Source organism: Macrobrachium nipponense, chromosome 29, assembly GCF_015104395.2.
Source record: "Macrobrachium nipponense isolate FS-2020 chromosome 29, ASM1510439v2, whole genome shotgun sequence".
Classification (NCBI taxonomy): domain Eukaryota; kingdom Metazoa; phylum Arthropoda; class Malacostraca; order Decapoda; family Palaemonidae; genus Macrobrachium; species Macrobrachium nipponense.
This window is the reverse complement of record NC_061092.1, coordinates 23,654,223-23,676,234: the sequence shown is the minus strand read 5'-3', so window position 1 is coordinate 23,676,234 and position 22,012 is coordinate 23,654,223. Positions and strand designations below refer to the sequence as shown.

At 38.6% G+C, this 22,012-nt stretch overlaps 1 protein-coding gene across 3 annotated transcripts in view; it reads right to left on the bottom strand.

The window, feature by feature from the left end:
- Positions 1-21,692, bottom strand: part of LOC135206188 (probable nuclear hormone receptor HR38) — a 40,792-nt gene extending 19,100 nt beyond the window's left edge. The window contains exon 1 of one of the 3 annotated variants that reach the window (XM_064237505.1): positions 21,337-21,692. In XM_064237505.1, coding sequence (XP_064093575.1) covers positions 21,337-21,565 — 229 coding nt within the window. In that variant the 5' untranslated portion in view covers positions 21,566-21,692. Of the gene's footprint in view, positions 1-2,398; positions 3,520-9,702; positions 10,473-21,336 lie in introns of those variants that run through there. The other 2 variants (XM_064237510.1, XM_064237509.1) reach the window with 2 other exon arrangements.
- Between the last annotated feature and the right edge of the window lie 320 nt (positions 21,693-22,012).

The window sequence follows — 22,012 nt, the reverse complement described above, 5'->3', positions numbered from 1 at the left end:
AGTTTAACAGAAAAATAACAGAAAATCTACCGATACTGAGAAAAATGAGAAGGAAATCAGAAATCATGAACCAGTCGCTGCATTACTTCTATACTTATTGTGCATCGAAACAGGCCTATTACAAGATGCCATCTGATCTATAAATCCCGTAAGAATTGAACTGGGAAACCCATTACGGAAAGGTCCATTACAGAATAAGGAGTCGCAGACTGTATGGTTTTGTTTACGCTAGATGTGAATGAACTTTTCATATATTGGGGATAATTACCGTACCAGTGGTAAAATTGATTGAAAAAGTTTCTTTTTGCCTCCTATCTTCTGCTGTGTCACTTTACCACCATTCATTTTACCAGGTTAGTCTCAGCTGTTGATCTTGATTTCATTTTCACTGCCTAATCTCCTTTGCTATGGATGAAATTTGATTCAGAGAGAAATGATGAAACTGATGCATTACGAAAATCATTCCCCAAAATTCCAAATCGAAATGATTTCTTTTTACTTGATGTAATAAATGACGCGTAATTGGTCTTTAAATCATCATTACTAAAAAAACTAAAAACCGCAAAGAAATAAAAATCTAAAACGAATTGGTAAAATTATTCCACTGTATTTATATATCATTCATTCGTGAGCGAAAAATGTAATTAACCCATAAATTAGAAATAAACTCCGGGAAAGACGTTTAAGATTTTTTTTTTTACTTGAGAAATGCGGATTTGACTTACGTTTCATGTGGATATAGGAAAACATATGTTATGTAATCAAAGGTGTTCATTTGGTAAACATTAAAATAATGTAAATAATTATTCATGATTAACTTTCGCCATCCATAAAAATATACATCGTTTTACGTTATTTATATTCGTGTCAGAATATTCATAAACATCCTGCAAGGGATTTCTTAATTACTGGTTGTTAATGACTACTTAAGTAGTACACAAATCGAACATCAGGCCATAAATTACAATACACACACACAAAAGAATATTTGTGACTACTATTTATATCAATGGAAAAAATAATACGTAAGAGCAGTGACAAAAAAAAACTAATAATTACGATCCAACGCATTTTCTATTTGAAAAAATTAAATGAAATCTATATGATAACAAGTAAACGGCACAAGTAGGGGGATTTCGAAAGAGAAAGCCATGCCTTGAAAACCGGACTGGAATAGACGTTTTTCGTCATCAGAAAGACTCCAAATGAGCTTTGGAAAATAACACGTAACTAAAAGACATCTGTGATCTCGCCTCGCGCAAGCCATAACGATTATCGGCCCGAAAGATGAAAAATCTGCAACAGACCATCGCCTCCGGTAATCAAGCTTGTCAGTAAATATGGCTGAAATATTTTTTTTCGAGCATTCTCTGGAAACCCCCAGGGGGCATTCACAGAATGAATTCTGAATAAAGTAAAACTGAGGGATAAATCTAATCTGTACTGTGGAATTTGAGAGGTGGCACAGACATATCATTTGCAAAGATTCATTTTAGTGTAGTTATTCCATAAAAGATGCTTGCTATAATAGATCAGAGGTTTGCCTTGTTCATGAGTACCATATAATCGTGCGCTATTTTATACTTCCATATTTTAATAACCAGTCTATTGGCACTTGGAGGATTTACAGTGATGAATGAGGTTGGTATCTACGCTGACACGAAATCACCGAGAATCGGCAACATTTTTGCGATTTTTTCGCCTCATAGGATTAATGAAATTTGACTTTAAAGTATGTTGGGAGTACTAGACGCTCCCGCGCTGAGAAATACGAACGATTTGTTCTAGATATTAAAGTATATTTCAAACACATTTAAATAGTCAAGGTAAATTTCCATAAATTACCACTCACGGCGAAACACCAAAAACGGAGACTAATTATAATAATCGTTTCAAGTTCTCTAAAAAAGATGTTAATCATCTTCGTGGCAGGGGTGCAATGAATTAGCAGGTAACTGCTAGAAGGGTGAAAATTGTTGCAAATAAATAAATGCTGTGTTAGCGCTTTCCTATTGAACTCTAGGTTTACGCATCAGCCACCTGAGAAACATTACTAGGAATTCCCTTTAAGAGAACTCTTGATTAAGTAATAGTTTCGCTTCGACAAATAACGTGTCATTTGATCTGAAATAATTGCCAATCGTTAGCAGGTATTTTTTTTTTTTTTACTCAGCGAAATTCTTCCGAGGTGTTGGGAAAACGCAGTGATTTTTCTAAGTAGTTATCATTTAAATTTTTCGGACATTTTCCGTTCAGCTAATGAATTTTGGCATTTATTCCAAGCTTGGTAAGATGGCCATCCCATTACTTTGATTTACAACCGACACTGTTTATCAGACCCAAGTGTCGTCGATTTTCTCCTTTACAACGCAGGCAGGTATGTGCGATGTTCCCTTACCTTCAACCAAAAGCATGGAGACACTTGGGAGACTGCACACATGCAGGCAAAACAGGTGTTGTGGTTGCTTAGTTCATCTGCAGCAGAAGGTAATCATCCAAGAAGGCATCCGAACTATCACTTCTCTTCGTCCAGACTTCTAAGTTGAAGTCACTTAAGATCCCGAGGGTTATTATCATCAATGTTTATTTTCAGCTGTTTCACTGCTCAAGATTAATCATATGCATGTGTGTGTCGCGGGCACAAGTAAACACGCAAAGACCCACACACACATGCACACACGCACACCCTACACAAGAGCCCTGGAGGTATATTCAAAAGCGAGGCACTGGGTCACTGTTATTTCTCTCACCACCTCTGACGGCGCCGAGACCAGGAACGGCTCCTGTCCAATTCTTGACACTTCAAGTCTCACACTGAGATCACCATCTGCCATTCACGACTTCGCAAGTGTTGTGGTGAGTAAGAGTGGGCGGTGAAGGCGGGGGTGGAGGAGGAGGAGGAGGAGGAGGAGAAATAAAGGTGGTGCAGTTAGTAGTAGTATTTTGGGTTGGCCTCAGGCACTACCCAAGGCCGGGGCACCGCCGAACTGACTAGACGACCGATTTTTGTCGGGAGCGGCGGTACGGGTGGTGTGGCTTCTGGCCCGGGCGGGGACGGAGTGAGGCGGGCGGGCGGTGGTCCCTTAGAGCAGCCACCACGGGCGCATCGGCAAAAACTGGCTGGCCAGCAATGTGGAAATATCACTTTCGCGGGAGGGAGTGTGCAGGGCGGCGGCGGCGGTGGGGTGGGGGTGGGGGTGGTGCAGGAGGAGGAATAGTGGCTTCGGCGGACAGGCTGAGAGCTGGCCTGCTCCGGGCTACACGTGTGTTCACCACGATGGTACCGTTCAAACTAACGGACTCGTTTCACGCGCAATAGCCTACCTGCCACGCCATTCCCCCACCCAGCAGTTCACTTTTGCTATCATTCACAAGCCAGCAGCAGCGACGCATGCGCAAAGGACGATGGGTCAGCAGGTCATGGGGTGGGGCCTGCCTGACTCCACCCCGAACGTGGGGCGTGGCCACTGCACACGCGTAGCCAATCGCAAGGCCCCCAGTCGACAACCCTCTGCCAATAACAACATTCTTTGTTTAGCAACATCATGCGATCGTAAATGAATCATTTGGCAAAGATTTGCATCCTACAGCAACTCCTTCAAGAGTCCGAACAGCTGTTCTTCAACTACGAGCGCGTTTGTCGGGATTCTGCGAGTAGACAGATCCTGTGGGGTCTTGGGGCGGTCGCAGGACAGCCAGAAAGAATCCAGGAACCTGTCGGATTGCATCTCAGTTCAGTGCTGTGGCTTCTTGCAGTTAGGCTACTTGCCATCGGAGAGAGAGAGAGAGAGGGAGGAGAGAGAGCAGAAAGCTCTTTCTTTCTCTCCCTCTCTCGGCTTTGCCTACACTCAGCTAAAAAGGTTAGCTTGGCCACGTGCACACAACAAACCACATCACACTAAACTGTCAGCAATGAGCCAGCGAAGGAGCTCTGTCCTCAAGATAGAAAGGGAGGAAGTGATTTCTGAGTTCCGCAATTCTCAACATTTCCCTTGTCAGTTCGGGCGACTGCGGATCCCTTGCGGGAAAACGGGAGAGAGAGAAAAAAAAGAAGTGTAAAACGTATGAAAGGCAAGTGGGTTAGTTTTAGTGACCGTAGGCGGCAAAGTATTTAACTAAAAACCGTGAAATGGAAAGCGACATTTAAATCATACCATTTTAAAGATGCTCAGTCGCTTGCGCAGTTATTCTTTGTAGTATAAGACAGCAAACGCAGGTAGCCCTGTGCTTTTAAAAGTTTTCGTGGGTGAGGTACCTAGCGGGAAAAAATCCATCTTCAAAGAACATTAATAATGTAAATGAAAATTTTGCTTATAGATGAAAACCATATTTATGAAAGTGACTGCAAACTGGTTTTCAAGTAAACAGCTGATTTTCCAAATCTGAAGTCAGTTAATATAAAACAAATGTGCAATAACATGAATACAAAAGTATAAGTTGCATAAAATTGTACAAATGCTTATGTGCACAATATGAATATTTTAACGCAGAGGATTGACTTTTTTAGTATTAACTATAAAGGGGTCACTTTCTTTAATATTCGAGTGGTCTGTGAGAAACCATAAATATGATGGTATAGTAGACATCCTTGTGTACGGTGAAATCACACAAACACCTGTGGGAACATCTGTTATGGTTCAGCCACATGTAAAATCTGAAATGTATTTTGTACTTTTGTGCTAATGATCACAAAAGGAAATTAAAAGTAAAATTATTTGTATATATTACCATTACCAAAACACACACACACAATCGAATTGTAAGAAATTTACTGATAAAATTTGAGTTTTATAAGATCCAGTTCAGAAGCCTGAAAAATAGCCAATTGCATTTATTTTTATAGTTAAGCTATTTTTTCAAAGATTGGAAAAATTTTAACCAAAGACTACTCTCCGAATTTCGTCTGTGTATTTTAGCCACCTTGACTCATAATTGAGAGCCAACATCTCGTAATCCAAGAATTTATTTATAAATAAGAAAAAGCTTCTTCTCTCCGAGTCTGACTCGACTTTGTTGTAATCACTATAGTGAAGTGTGGTCCGATAAAATATCGCGGTTAACATCTCATTCTCCGTCCAACAGCGATCGAATTGAAGTCTGGTGTTGGCAACGCTGAGCTACATAAAAGACATTCGGTTTTATTGGACGCCAGACCACACCTGCTATACCGCGAGACACTTACGGTAGGGAATGTTGCGCATTCCACCATAGATAAAGCTGCGAAATTACCTCACGAGCTGTGTCGAAGTACAGCGCGCACACACACACACACACACACACACACACACACACACACACACACACGGAATTATGAACTGTACTCACATTCGTCATGAAATATTCTGAAGTCCTATAGAAACAGAGATAAATATTACAGCTAAAGGGATAAAGGTGATGGTTTATTTCATTTTTCGGTTTCTTTTTATGAACAGAAATAAAGCTTAGTTACAGCAGTCAGTGCCAGTTATAAAAAAGCTAAAACAATCAGTGCATGTCCACACACATATATATGTATTTATATATTTGCGTTACATATGTATATATATATTATATAATATATATATATATATATATATATATATATATATGTATATGCTATGAGTTTTTGCTTAAAAAGATAAAATAATATTAATATACATATATATATATTATATATATATCTATATATATATATATATATATATATATATATATAATATATATATGTATTTTAAGCAAAATCATAGCCTCTTGCCAACGAAAACAAATATCCAAGAAAGTTACTTTATGCATGACCAAAATTTAATTTCATAAAGTAGTGTACTCTCTCCACCACCTGCTAATTTCAGAAGTGCATGAAGAGAGAGAGAGAGAGAGAGAGAGAGAGAGAGAGAGAGAGAGCTATTGGCAGTTTCCCTAGCGTAATTATTTCAGTATTACGCCATGTACTTTAGGCAGCAGCTACAACAAAAGGTCATTCTACATGCAAGAAGTCTCTTGGAAATAGCATTTAGGATTTTTCTATGGGAAGATAAATAAGCCGTACAGATGCTCGTAGTCATAGACAAATGGCTAATTTATGGACTGGTTTTGTGGGCGTATGAAATAGATTTTTTTCAACCAGATTTCCTGTGGATTGTGAGAGCAATAAAGCAGGTAGTCTTGGGAACCAAACAATGCCACGTGGCTTATAAGAGGAATATAGCAAGCAACTTCAGTTACCAGCTACAGCAAAAAAGTAGGTAACTTGAGAAACCACATCATTTCATGTGAGTTGTGAGAGCAATAAAGCAAGTAATTATAGAAACTAAATATTATCCGGTGAGTTGTAAAAGTAGCAAAATAGTTAATTTTGGAAACCACATAATTGCTTGTGAGTTGTGGGAGCAGTAAAGCAGATAATTTTAGAAAGTAAATTATATCCTGTCAGCTATGAAAGGAGTCAAGTAGTTATTTTTGGAAACCAAATAATTACATGTGAGTTGTGGGAGCAGTAGAGCAGGTAATTTTAGAAACGAAATATCCTGCGAGTTGTAAAAGTAATAAAGTAGTTAATTTTGGATACCAAATAATAACATATGAGTTGTGGAAGCAGTAAAGCAGGTAATAATAGAAAGTAAATAATATCCTGTCGGCTGTAAAAGTAATAAAGTAGTTAATTTTGGAAACCAAATAATTACTTGTGAATTGTGAAAGCAGTAAAGCATGTAATTTTAGAAAGCAAATAAACTGTGAGTTGTTAAAGTAAAAAAAAATACTTAATTTTGATAACCAAATAATTTCATATGAATTGTGAAAGCAACAAAGGAGGTAATTTTAAGAAGTAAATGGTTTCATGCAGAGTACGGTTTTAATAATAATAAAAAATACCAACTGCGTAAAACAAAACGAGTAAACCAAATTTAAGGGGGCCTGGGTTGCATTGCACAATCGTTCGCCTTTGATCGAAATCACCTGACCTTACCCTTAAGAAAGGCGCAAGAAAAGACGAAGGGTTCCCGTTCCCTCTGATGAAACGAAACACTAAAAAGGAAAACAAAGCGAATACTGCCTCCTGAGGTGGAACCTATGACAGCTATTCCCTTTTACTAATGTTCCGGATGGAAGGTACAAACAATTGCTTGGTCGGACATATACAATGCAACATTACGTTATCCTGAACTTTCGGGTTGCTTTTTTTTGTTTTGTTCGTCCCTTTCTGTCTGTCTCCGTCTTTCTTATCCCTGCTGATTTTTTTTTATCATGCTTATAAGACGTGAGTGAGGAGATGGAGCAGCGCAGCGTGACGGGGGTTATTCAGTCTGCAGTAAGGAGAACTAACAGGAAATGATTAAATGTCATGAACATGATCGATCTCTTGATTGCTACCAACAGTTCTATAAACGCGTCATAGAACCTCACAAATAATCGCGCACTGTCATGAAACATCGTTCTGATGCTTTTACGTACGAGATGTTCTATTTTGAAAACAGAATGACTAGTTGCAATCTCTATAATGTCAGATACACTGTACCTGCAAGGCAGAGCAAAAAAAAAAAAAAAAAAAAAAAAAAAAAAAAAAAAAAAAAAAAAAAAAAAAAAAAAAAAAGAGCATACATGTATGGCTTACTACAACTACTTTCACTATTATTAATATCATCATAGATCATTATCAAAGATCATATTGCGCAGTTGGTACCCCCGACAAACCTTATCACTTGCCCTACCTTTCAAGGCCACAAATCTATTTTTAAGTCAAAATGTCAACATTTCAACGCCAAACAACCTCCTTGCTATATGAATAACTGACAGACCTTTTGTAATTCAAGTTACATTAGGCCTACAAATGCTCTAGAATGTTAGATGCTACTTTTTAACCTTCCTTTACCCAGCTCCCCAACTTTCCACCCCCCCCCCCCCCCCCCCCCCCCCCCCCCCCCCCCCGAAAAAAAAGTCAGTGGCAATACGTTTCTGGAAAAATGAAAGCAAAGAATTTCCATAAAGAGGCCAAATTACTCGTTAATAATGATAACATCCGAAAGGCGTTAATTTGCAGCTTTCTTTATGCTTTGGGATACGTACTGGCTATTTCTTATAACAACTATGGAAAACGAAGAACGAAATGCGTTAGAGAATACCGTAGATTTTCCTCTAGTAATTACGAATTTTTTATTTCTCAATTAGCAAAGGCTTAATTTTAATGTAGAAATTCTCCATGACTAAATGTATGAAGAATTATTTACTTGAAACACCCTTAAAGAAGTATTCGACCTCATTTGATTATTATTATTATTATTATTATTATTATTATTATTATGATTATTATTATTATTATTATTATTATTATAATAAATCTGTAATATTTACACGGTTGACTTTAGCAGTTGCCTGTCAAACGAATGACTTCCGCGTCGGGCCAAATAGCCTTTATACCCGAATGGTCGTTTATCTTGTAAAAATATTTAAGGAATAAACTCGCAGCATCGGCGGCTCCACTACACAGCTAAGGCACAAGTTAATGAGATTGAAACTTCAAATAGGTTTTATGGTGTAAAACCTAGATGGGGATTCCTACTCTCTCTCTCTCTCTCTCTCTCTCTCTCTCTCTCTCTCTCTCTCTCTCTCTCTCTCTCTCTCTCTATATATATATATATATATATATATGTGATATATATATATATAATATATATATATGTATATATATATATATATATATTTTATAATATCTATCTATCTATATATAGATATTTATATATCTTATTATATATATATATGAGATATCGTTATATATAATAATATCTATTTTATATATATATATTATATATATTATTATATATATACATATATATATATAATGTATGTGTTATCGTACATTCAAGTCTGATTTTTTTGCTTGCCCAGGGAAACTGCGCAAGATGAAGACAGTTATCAAGCAGTAATTTATACAAAAATCAGTAAAATTAAAAAACTGAAAGGATAAACGTGGCGTGAATTATTTTTTTTTATCTTTATGCAAGTGTTTATGCGTATCTTTTCATGTCTGTTAAATCTATAAGAAAGTATATACATTGTTCATGTGCATTATAAAAGGAGCATGTAAAACACAGGTCAAGACTTTACATGATACTCTTTCCAAAGAGAGAGAGAGAGAGTGGGGGAGGAGTGGAGATGAGAGAGAGAGAGAGAGAGAGAGAGAGAGAGAGAGAGAGAGAGAGAGAGAGAGTTCGTCATTATCAGCACGTTTTGTTTTAATCGACAACAGGAAACGTGATGGCACAGCCGTCGTGAATTTCCAGGTATCATACCTTAGGCGCACACAAGCAGTTGTTGTTATTGTTATTATTATTATTATCTTACCTGCAGTCCTACCCGCCTGGCCGACCTACCCTCCGTTCCCACCCTCACACACCCTCTCTCTCTCTCTCTCTCTCTCTCTCTCTCTCTCTCTCTCTCTCTCTTCCTTTTTCTCACTTCCGTTCTCACACTTCCTTTCTGAACACGTATGTACGATATAAAAAGTTATCTCTTGCCGGATATATTGCTTAACTAGTGATGCTGTGGATATGATAATTGATGCCTAAAAAGACCACAAGATACGTCGAGTTCTGCGTAGATATGTCATCTTTCACGCCCTCAATAAATTTCTTTCGATCGTAATCTTTCTGTCCTCTTTGCTCGGCACATTTGCTACACCAGGTCAGGTGCGAGGGAGAGTTCATTTATAAATAAAGACTGATTACTCACCAGGCTGAATAGCTAACTTGAAAACACAACGCTCAATTGATCCCGGCGACTTCCTGACTTCCTCTTCTTTAAACCCTGGGATGGACTCGAGGAACTTGCGCCCTTGCAAGGTTACGATCTTCGATGACGGACATTTCTTGTCAGCCACTTCATTTTTATAGAACGTCTGCTCTTCGGAGGATGGTGCGATTGGTGTTTTCCGAATAATCGACGAGTTCACACCAATTCGGTTTCAAGAGAAAACTTAATTCTCTTCGGAAAAGGCAATTTGTCCCGGTTGGAGTCTGACGACAACCTGTTTGAGCGTCCGTCGCATGACCTCCTTTTCCCTGGATGTCGGAACCACCGCGATTCTCGACGATTGATTCTATTCAAACATTGACACACCGGAACTAGAGAAACGCTTCCTTCCGTTTTGTCATGCTTCCGGGGGTACGATCTAATTTTGATTAACTGATGGACTGATTCTGCCTACTCTACAGTGATGGAAGAAGCGGGCTTTCCGAGCACGGCGGGATATCTACATAACACTTGGCTAGACCAAACCTGTCCCCGAGTACAAAGAGTACTAGAATGGTTTACATCAAAAACAGGCGGCATGAACTACAAACAACGCGCTCTACAACATGAAGCGAGAACTAAAAATAAAAACACTCTAAAGCTACTTAAAAAAACGAAGCAAACAAGGATAAGGTCCAGCCACTATCGGGACCCCAGCCACAGGTATGTCTGACGAGCAACTGATTATGCGCGTGCCCTTAGCGGTAGACATACACCACGCCTTCCACAAGCGACCACCGTAGAGTGTGGTCTCTCTCTCTCTCTCTCACTCTCTCGCTACCCACCCCCCCAACTCTCTTCTCTCTCTCTCTCTCTCTCTCTCTCTCTCTCTCTCTCTTCCAGAGCTGTTCCAGAAGGGAAGCTTCATAAAGGAGAAGGATCGAGGCTCTACCTTCAACCATCCAATCGTAATATGGCGGGATTGTTTAAAGAGAAACTTTTGTCGAACGAACGCTGCCGAGGGGAGAGATCCACATAGCAGCCTGGGTACAGTACTGCTACACGTACTCTTCCTCTTCTTTCCAGTCCTCTTGTTCTCTGGTTGCTATTCTCCCTCCTCCTCTATTCCTCTCTTGCAGTAGTCTACCACGGCGTTATTCACATTTTGCCTCTTATCGCACTCTGAATCTCTGTCCCAGCTTTGAATGATAAGAAATATGCCGTCTTTAAAATCCATCGTCTGCTACTGGAAAATAGATGAGCTATTTTCCAAGCTAGATGAAAAATCATTAAAAAAGACAACAGTTTATATATATATTATATATAGATATATAATATATATATATATAAATATAGTAATATATATATATACTATATATATATATATGTACTCATATATATATCTATATATATATAGTATATATATATAATATATACTATATATATATCATACATACATACAACATACATACATACATACATACAATAAATAAAATACATACATACAAAAAATAATAAATACATACTGTACATACATACATACATACATATATATCCATACATACATACATACATATATAATATATACATAACATGACATTACTACATACATACATACATACATATATATACATACATGCATACATACATACATATATATATATACATACATACATATATCATAGTTTTCCATTTTCGAGTATATCAGATTCCTTGTGCTCATCAGCGCTGCTTAAGTTCAGCCTATTAGGCCTCTGGTAATATAGAGAGCACCCTTCTAATGCATTTTCTATTACGGCAATCCCCCACCTCAAGTTATTCCCAGATATCTTTAAAATCTAATGTTCTTTTTAGGGTGAAACAAAAACTGTTTCTACTTGTTTCTCTTGAGCCAAGTAATGCCTCGTAAGAAATGCATTGAATGCTTTTTTCTAAGAAACTAAAAAAATAAATAAATAAAATTTGTATAGTAAAAAGTGGCGCTGAAAAGAGAATTCAAATCCCGTAGGCTTTAACCCCGTGACAACTTGAATCATGAACCTTTTAGGTATGTAGACGGTAATTTTAGAAATAGAGTAAACTGTCTAAGAAAAGACTTATTTCTTACAAAGACACAAATGATTAAAACAATCTCCCATTTTAGTTTGACGCTTTTTGCGGAAAGGAATTAGAGCCAAGGGAACGAATGTGAACGAAAGAAAACGGAAATATGTACTCTTGTAATTTCGCTTTAAGACAGAGAAATGAACTCTCTTGGAGAGAGAGAGAGAGAGAGAGAGAGAGAGAGAGAGAGAGAGAGAGAGAGAGAGAGATGTAGTCATGAATTCTTCTGTAGCGTTCGGAACATCTTTGATATCGTGTTTTCGCGGAAACATTATCGAGAAGAAGAGATCGATAAGGCATCATCGGACGGAGGGATCAACAAAATCAATTAGCCTCGAAGGGTTGGAATTCCATCGGTTTTCCTGTCTCAGACGTTCTTCAATTTCATTCCATTGTGAAGAAAGGTTGTGTGCAAAGGCAATCATACAAAACCAGCCAGATCAACTCCAATTTCCTACTCTCTTAAACTCCTTCAGAATTGTAAAGCTTATTAGAAGAAGAATATACAGTTTTGGCCTGAGGGCCAAGCGCCGGGACCTATGAAGGAGAAGCTGGAAAGTAAGATGGAAAGCAGAATTTGAATGGATTTCCAGAAAAAGGAACCAAAGAGGTTGCAGCTTTGGGACGAAGGGACGCTGAAAAAAACCTTGAGTAATGCCTACAGTGCACCGGGTGAGATGCACTGACGGCATTAACCCCCCACCCTTTCCCCATACGTTCAAATACTGGACTGACCCATCTAAGAAAAAAAAAAAAAGGAGAGTTTTGCAGTTTTGGCACTGACCCGCTCAAAGATCAAAGATATGAAAGGTGTGGTATTTCCTCCTACAACAGTTAACCTGGACCGCTTTGGTAGCCGAGTCTAGCACTCCTAAAAGGATCCAGTGCTGCCACAAAACGCATATGCGGATTCATTAACCTGATGACGATCCAGCCTGATGTCAGGCAAAGGGATGACTGACACAGCAACTCACAAACAGGTAGGTTTGTTGACGAGGGAGAATTCATTATTTTTTATGAAGACGGCCCCCATGAATTGAAGTATAAGGACCTTCAGCGGCATTATAAAGAAAACCATCTCTCTCTCTCTCTCTCTCTCTCTCTCTCTCTCTCTCTCTCTCTCTCTCTCTCTCTCTCTCTCTCAAAGCGTTTACCTCCATAAAGGTCCTACATACAAAATTTGTCGCGCTTATTTTCACAAAAGAGATTGATCACTTGGAGGATAAAAGAAATGGATTATTTGGAGGCTACGGCCAGCAATGACCTCTTGGAATTGTTTCTTGTCACTCGTTTCAAAATTAGACCGTGATTCCTTTGGTAGAACTATCTACCTACCAAGCACTTCGTCGACGAACGAAGCTAAGCTATTGCGTCGGAAACAGGACTGTGCGGCATATGTTAGAACAAAAGACGAGCGAAAGCTGAATGACTTCGCTCCAAACAAGATGAAATGCATTCTAACTTGCTGCTCCCATTTCAAAAAAAGATATTATGTATATTGTATACATATCTATTATCCGCATAATTATTATATTAAAGTAGGAAGAAAGGCAGAGTTTGATACATAATTTCCAAATGTTTAAAATTTCTAATGGCATGACAAGTATGGAAACTCCTGGCGGCCTTCAGTAAGCTCTCTGGTTCATATCTGCCATTTTCTCCAGGTCTCCAAAGGTTTTCTTGCCTGATGAGTTTCGTGACAAGAAACATCTTTCTCCAATGACTTCGGTACCAATAAAACTTTCCTTACATCCCTTAAAAAAAATTGCATATGGACCGGAAAAGAATTTATGTTTCATATTTTGGAGGCAGTTAACATTCGTAAAACAGCCATGTCCATTGAATTGGTCAAGAGAGAATGATTAAAGAAGTTACTGAATAAAATTTAAAAGGAAAAAAAAAAAAGTTTTTCTGTCAAGTCCTAAAGGGAAATGCTCTCCAAAGGCATGGGTTAAAATTAATGGTCAGACTCGTTGATAAAATCAAATGCGTCAACAACAACACACACACTGTACCGGTTACAGGATCCCTCTTCCAGCCCAATTACGCAACTTTTGTACAAGAGATCACTTTCGCTAGAGATCCTCCTCTCTCTCTCTCTCTCTCTCTCTCTCTCTCTCTCTCTCTCTCTCTCTCTCTCTCTCTCTCTCTCTGTTTGGACCTTTAGCTAGTGAATTGATAGAACACATGAGAAGGATACTTGTTCTAAAAGATGGTAACTGGAGCAATTAAACCCACTGGGACCTTTCAGGTCTGATTGAATAATAATAATTCTAACGGGAACCGTAGGGAAGTTCCTCTTCTTGTAAACCAAATCAGCTAAAAATCAAGGATTTTAAGACTCAAGCATTTCCTTTTAGATTATGTTCTACCACTTTTTTTTATTTTTTTTTATTAATAGGCAGAGGGGGACTTGGCAAGATGTGCTTCTATTGGGTCTGATATCAAAAGATAAAATGTACCTTTCTTGTAGATAGCAAGATGTTTATTTGTAGAGACCTTAGCTTAGATTCACCATATATGTTAGAGAGAGAGAGAGAGAGAGAGAGAGCGAAAGAGCGAAAGTAGGCGTTGGCCAAAAAACTAGAGCTGGCGGCATTCGACCAGTTTTTTGAAAAGTTTGTTATGAGGAGCCCCGCATAAAATTCTCGTTCTCTCACTCTCAAACCGTTCTCAACCATCGACGCAGGAACAAGTGGTTCGCGTCCTTTTTTTTTTTCCTCTCTCTCTTTCTATTATCCAGTTGGTCCTACTGAGAGAATGGAAGTCCCCCAAAACAACGAGGACGACTCGGCGAGAAAAGCTGTCTGCGACCCAGGTTGGATGGTGCCACGATAAATGTAGTACTTGAAATTTCCAGTGGATTGGGTTGTTTAGAATCTACGACGGAGGAATAAATGACTTGAGTCTTCATTGCATTTAAGCAATGTCTGACAGCGACTGTAATTCCAAGTAGGATACATTCAACTGGTCATTCGGGAAAGGGATGGGATGAGGATAACGATTAGCACGAAAAAGACACCCATGAAAAAAATTAAGATTTCAGTCACTTTATCTGAAATAATCGTAACAATGCACTGCATTAGGTGAACAAAAGCAAATTGTGTCAAGCTAAAATTGGAAGAAGAATGCCAACGAAAGCTATCATACAGAAGGGTCAACAACAATCGCTTGCGGCAGACCGCGAGAGACGAAGCCTTGTCGCATGCTACAGAGCCATACATTATCAAGCGAAACTTTTCTGAGCAGGGAATTCACGTTCTACGGCCATATTGCACCGCAAATGCTCTCGGTATAGCAGCCAAGTTATTGAACGAAAACTCAGTTTGATCTTTATTTTGTCTGGAATTGGCCCTTTTTTTGTTTTTTTTTTTTTTTTTTTTTTTTTTTTTTTTGTTGAAAAGATAAGTTTCGTCATGGAAAGTTACAGAATTAAAAAAGAAACCAGAATAAATAAAGAATGCGTAGTGAATTTAGCTATAACGCAAAAAAAACAAGGAGAGACTTGACTACTTTGCGGAAGGTTATATGTGTGTTCTACCATATAATTCTGGCTAAATAATAATGTACTACCACAAATACAAAAAAGGTAACAATATACTGTTGGCCAACGTCCGCGTGCCAGCATAGCTTCACCGTATGAAAAGCATAGTGCAGAAAATGACTAAAATATTTTGGAACATTTTTATTTTGTTAAAAATGTCAGGCAGACAATGGAAACTAAAAAGTGACAAAGCAAGGGGGGAAAAATGTAGACCCACAGACGTCGTTGGAGGTCGATATAGAAATGGAACTGGCTGTCATGTCTGTCTGTCTGTCTGTCTGTCTGTCGGTGCCTCGTGCTGCGTGCAATCGGATATTGATCTCCTATATTGTCATTTTATCTAATGACTTTGGGATGAACCTAGAGATAACTACTAGATTGGAACATGGGATTCTGCGGAGAGGTTGTGAAAAAAATAGAGAGAGAGAGAGAGAGAGAGAGAGAGAGAGAGAGAGAGAGAATGACTCATGCTAAGAATAGTCTCTCTGGCCGTACAAGTGTTTTACCCCCCGATAGTATACCTGCGATATGTGCTAATATTCTTCCCTTCTTTCATTATTCAGTATGGTTGGACACAGTAGATACGTTTGTATTCTTTTAAAATTAATCATCTCTCCCTCCCTCTTGAGACATCAAATACTTTGCTGTCTTCTACGCTCGAATTATGTTATTTATGACTCGCTAGGCTGGAAGTAATATTTTGTCTACTAGAGAGAGAGAGAGAGAGAGAGACGTGACTGGCATCAATAATGCTGTTACCTGAAAATCTAGTAGAAAGGGAATAAATGATTAGGAATAAAAAAAAAGGTTTTAATAATGTTGTAGGTAAAAAAACAGAGGCAATAATTTAAAAAAATAATAATAATAGTAATAATAATAATAATAGTAATAACAGTTATTATTATTATTATTATTATGAACAACAGCAAATAACAGTAACCGTTACTTTATGAAATATGGAGAAAATCAATAACATTCATTAAATGAAATAAAGTAAAGCTTGAACAGCAGCAATATGCATAATAAAAAAAATGTTTGAGATGGAGAGACTCAAATTCCCTGGGGCTGTAGACGGGAATAATGAAAGACCAGAGGGAGGCCTTGTTATCGCTAGATAGATACCGGTTCGGTTCCGGGGGGCGGGGCCCTGGGGTGGGAGGGGGGATGGGGAGTCAGTAGTTCTGGAGGCAAGATGACTTAATGACAAAAGTATCGTTTAAATTGCATACTCTGGAACTCGAGAATTGGTAATTTTCACTGTATATATGTATTGTATTATATTATATTATATATATATATATATATATGTATATTGCTTAGATATATTTATATATCTATATAAAATATACACAATAACATGATTGTAGTATTTATATATATGTATATTATATATATCTATATAATCATACACATATATATGCTATATATATATATACATATATATGTATATATATATATACATATATATATTATTATCATATATAGATATATATATATATATATATTATATATATATATATATAAATCATACACACACACACACTACACACACACACATATATATATATATATATATATATATATATATACACACATACTACTACACACACACACACACACACACATATATATATATATATATGTATATATGCATGATGTATTATATACACACGTAAATTACAGACACATATAATTGTATATATATACACAAATGTATGTATAGATATATATATAGAATATATTTATATATATATATATAGTATATATTTTGATACTCATTTATGTATGATTTGCTTCATCCATACATACAGGCATGTAATTGCATTACAAAGTTAGTTAAAGTAAAATAATAATAATTAAGTACATTAAAACAATTAATGAGCAATAATTTTCTGAGAGAGAGAGAGAGAGAGAGAGAGAGAGAGAGAGAGAGAGAGAGAGGAGAGAGAGGTGATGTGCAAACTAAAGCTGATGTGGGTGCTATTTTATCTAGATATTTTATAAAAATTTATTCTTAAATTTTGCTATGCGACTTGTGCGCCTAACGCATTCTCCTTTTGCTTTGCCATTTTTTTCTTATATGAAGACTTTCCTGTGTTAGCTCAATTCGTACTGATGTGCGAATAATAACAACAATAATAATATTAATAATAATAATAAAAATTATTATTATTATTATTATTATCATTTAAACTTGCCAGTTTTCGACCCCCGAATAACCAAGATTAAAGTCAGTAAAAATATATAATAGTAATGATAATAAATTAATAATAATCATAGTAATAATAATAACGACACTGTCAACGATAACTAATAATAACAAAGCTATTAATAATAACTGTAGCAGTGGTGCCAGGTTGCTTGACCTGTGCGTAAAAAAGAATTAGTATTTTCCTCTTTCCAACATCGGCCGAATTTGGCACAAGAAAGAAGGATACAGTCGCTGAAAGCCGGCCCCATTCTTGCTGGTGCGTCGTCATGATACGTCACCGTTTGCTTGCAGTGTTCTAATAATACCTTTCATCAAAATTATTCATTGTCGGCTGAAGTTGACATTGATGGCTACAAAGACGGGCGATTATATTGTAAAGGCATTAGTTTTGGAGAAGGAAATGTGATATTCACGATCGGAACTGCACGCCATGGGAGACGATTAACTTGCAAGACGAATTCGAGGGCAGTGATGCCATATGCTGAGTGTATCGCAAGCACGGCAAAGAATTCAAAACAGCGATTTTGTATTGTAACTGAAGTAAACTACTTGACATGCAATAATTCGTGAGAAGCCTTAACAAGTCAAGAGAGTTCGTGACGGCATGGATGTTGGTGTGCGTCCGTCAGTGTGTTGCAAAGTGTGACGTCACGAGTGCCGGTTGCATCAATACCTTTTCACGGCTGCCAACATAACTGGTTAAAACTCCCCTCTATGCTGACTGGTAAATCCAAGGTTTGCTTTTAGTATAAGCTGTGGGTATTGTCATGGGTTAGAATAAGTAATATAATCCTACCTGAGCAAAAAGAAAGCGAAACTAACACACGAACAACACATTCACAGTCAACAAAAGCGTCTATATTTGTTCACCGAGTCAACCTGATTCATGACGTCATGGGCGAGGGAGGAAGTATTGGCGTTTTACTGACGTCATCCATGACGTCACATATGGTTGTCGACAGCATGGACGCTTGTATCGACTTACGGCAAAAGGCTTAAAGAGCGATGTCTGCTAACCAAGCACTGGAATGTTGGACTTGTTCTTCTTCTTCTTTTTGAGAGAGAGAGAGAGAGAGAGAGAGAGAGAGAGAGAGAGAGATGGAGCAGGTGGATATTCGTCTCCCCTGATCTCCTTTACGAAAAACATTGCAACTTTGATGAACACTCGGGTTGGAAAACATGGCCAAGATGGGGGAATTATTAAAACATTTATAAGTGTCACGAACAGAAACCTACCTTCTGTCCACGGAATAACAAAATACGAGGGGGGAAATTCTCTCTCTCTCTCTCTCTCTCTCTCTCTCTCTCTCTCTCTCTCTCTCTCTCTCTCTCAGAGAGAGAGAGAGACTTGTTGCATTCACGTGAACTGTCTACTTAAGTGTATCAGTTTTCACTCTCGCTTTTAGAATAAAAGCAATAAGCAAAAAGGGACAGACAACTAAAAAGAATATACCACACACACACACACACATTCCATCTTGTTAGCAGAACAGGCATTTGCTAAGAAAAACCAAATGACTGTCGATTTTATGACATCCTTATCAAACCCGGGGTATCCAAGTGTTCCTTAAGAAAATATTTTTCTGTGAATCTAGCTCCAACTCTTTCTCTCTCTCGGAATACTGCAACAAGTGACTGTCGGCCAGCGCTTGGAATTGCGTGCAACGTGCAGCGTTGAAGGGGACAGCGGCAGAACATCAACACATGTTATGCAATTTTGATAGGGTCCGTATTCACGCAGCAGGTCACTGGGATAGAGCGTGTGACCCTTCCTTCCTTCGCTCTCGTTGCGAGACGAATTGTCGTTTCATACAGATTTTTTTATTTCTTAGAAAACACTCCGGAACTGTACTAAGTAACTAGAATTGAGAAAAATATTTTTTTTGGATGGAGCATCGTTTATTTTGTTAGCTGACTTCAGCTAGCATCGTGTCGTGACCGACATTCATGTGAGGTGTTCATTTCTCTGCATTTAAAAGTACTCCCTACTCCTCACCTCAGATTTGACAAACGATGTGACTGAATTGTAAACTTAGCCGGACGGTAGAATACCAAACGATAGATACCAAATGCTTTTAGAAGAAAAACAGAGACTTTTGAAATCTTTTGGGAGACGTTACGAGGTTGGCAATAACGAGAAACCAAAACCCCTCCTTCCTTTCTTCCTTCCTGCCAACAGATACGAACGAACTCGTGACGCTTCTAAAGATAAGGCGAGGTCAGCTTTAAGTACCGGCCACCCCCTCCGGCGAATCCCCAGCCCATGGACCCCCGGGTCTGTGCCCCTACCTAACAGGCCACCCACCCCCACGAGTTCAGCTTACCTTACCTACTCTTATTGTCGAACCTCCTCTACTCTAAGATCACCAATTCCATATTATGCCTGGTGGACATAACACTGGACAGAGGCCTGACAACGAACAAGTACTCTCGACCCTTCTTCAGGCACAGAAGTTCACTAGCGATTTTTTTCTTCTTCAAATCTTGGCAACCAAAGGTTGGGCCTATTGAAAACAGAGTGAATTACCAATCGAACACGACTATCACGAATGTTGATTAATGGAGGACTAAACGTGACCATTTATGAGTCGAAAAGACCTCAGCATGAAATAGTACTGCAACTGTCGGTGGCTTTAAAAAATGCTCCATTCTTTTTCTAAGGGGCGAAATAAATAAAATTCATGAGAGAGAGACAGATAAATATAAAACTATTTAGACTTATTTCGTATGGAGGCATTTCTATATCATTTTTGTAACCGTCTGTCAACAACCAGTACAAATAAATGTTTGACCACCTGAGTCTGGAGGGGCACCACGACAGGGTTTTCGGGACTTAGAGTTCGTCTCGAGTCATTGGCTATGAAATATTCGAAATCACGACGGGGTCGCTTCGAAGCTTTACACACATTTAGGAAATTATCATATAACTTCGAAGCTTTACACACATTTAGGAAATTATCATATGACTTCGAAGCTTTACACTCATTTAGGAAATTATCATATGACTTCGAAGCTTTACACTCATTTAGGAAATTATCATATGACTTCGATTCGCCTGAAAAACGTCTTCACTCGTTCATTTAGAATCTGTAACAGAGGCTGTTTTCCTTGATGACTGCGAAGTCATTTCCCAACTCGTACATACAGTTTATCCACTTTGAGAGGAAAATTGATCGAGATATTATTCACTTTTCACGCAAATTCTTTGGCAGACACTCACACTGGTTTTTGAAAGCATCAGAATAGCTAGGAAAACGAGAAATCGTAGTAAAGATAAAGATTCCATTATGCCTTCTGTGAAAATGAACAACGACAACTATACACTGATAAGATAAGAGTGACAACAGCAAAACATCCGTCAAGGCGGATTGCACTGAGATAGAAAAATAAAGGAAGAAGTGCGACACATCCTGAGTCACATTCCTCCGAGCTTTGGGCACAGAACTAGAGAAGAAACCCCTGGCAGGCAGACATCTAGCTTTCTGTTTCATATGGTATTTTTTTAATGAACTCTTTAAATTTTTGACAGGGTAGGGGGCCAAGAATTAACATTCACTTATTTCTTTAGAGTGTAACCTCGAAGAACAAAATTTTGTGCTGGGAAAGAACTTGTTTTTGAGAAGCCAAGACGCCTGTCTGTCTGTCTGTCTGTCAAAAGAGGGGTTTGTTCAGAGGCCTGTGCCCGAGGGGAAGGAACCAAATTGCTGGCGGTCAAGCACACACACGGGAAGGAGCTGGGTCGGTCGCTTGCGATCCCTGTCACACGGCGTCTCACCTGAGCTGTGGCCTAAGTTGAAAGGTGTGTCTGGAGAAGCTGGTGAGAATTTGAACGGTGCCAGAGACGGTGCTGGAGGTGAAGGTGTCGTGGTCACAGGTGGAGATGGAAAAGTCACGTGACTTGTGGTCAAGTGGGGGAAGGCCAGGTCACCCAGTCCGGCGGTGGACACCCCCGCGTCGGTGATCTGATCCAGGTCCAAGTAGGTCTCGTACCAAAGGTCCCTCATCTAGAGAACTAGAGGGGACACTGTATAGATGAGGAGTTCTAGTATAATGCCTTAACACAACCTCAAGCCACGACTGACACACACCCACAACCGATGTCGACCGTCTTCACAACAAGATAACTGCTCTCAACATCTGGTCCCAAGTATATATTGTTGACGTAAGGGACACGTCATTATACGTCACACATCGTCACTATCACATTGGCCAATAGCGGCGCACTAGCCTTCACCGGATTGGCTGCTATATATGACGGAATCAATGCGTCACATCGATTGCTGACGTCATGGTGTGAGGGTGGAAACGCATGCGCTTAAGGACAACAGGAAAGCTTGAAGCAAGTGCAAGATAATGTACGAAAAATCATCGCCGTTAAACGGCAGTAGAGCAAATAGAAGTCGACAAGAACTACAAGGAACCATCTCAAATGAAAAGAAGAAGGGGATGAG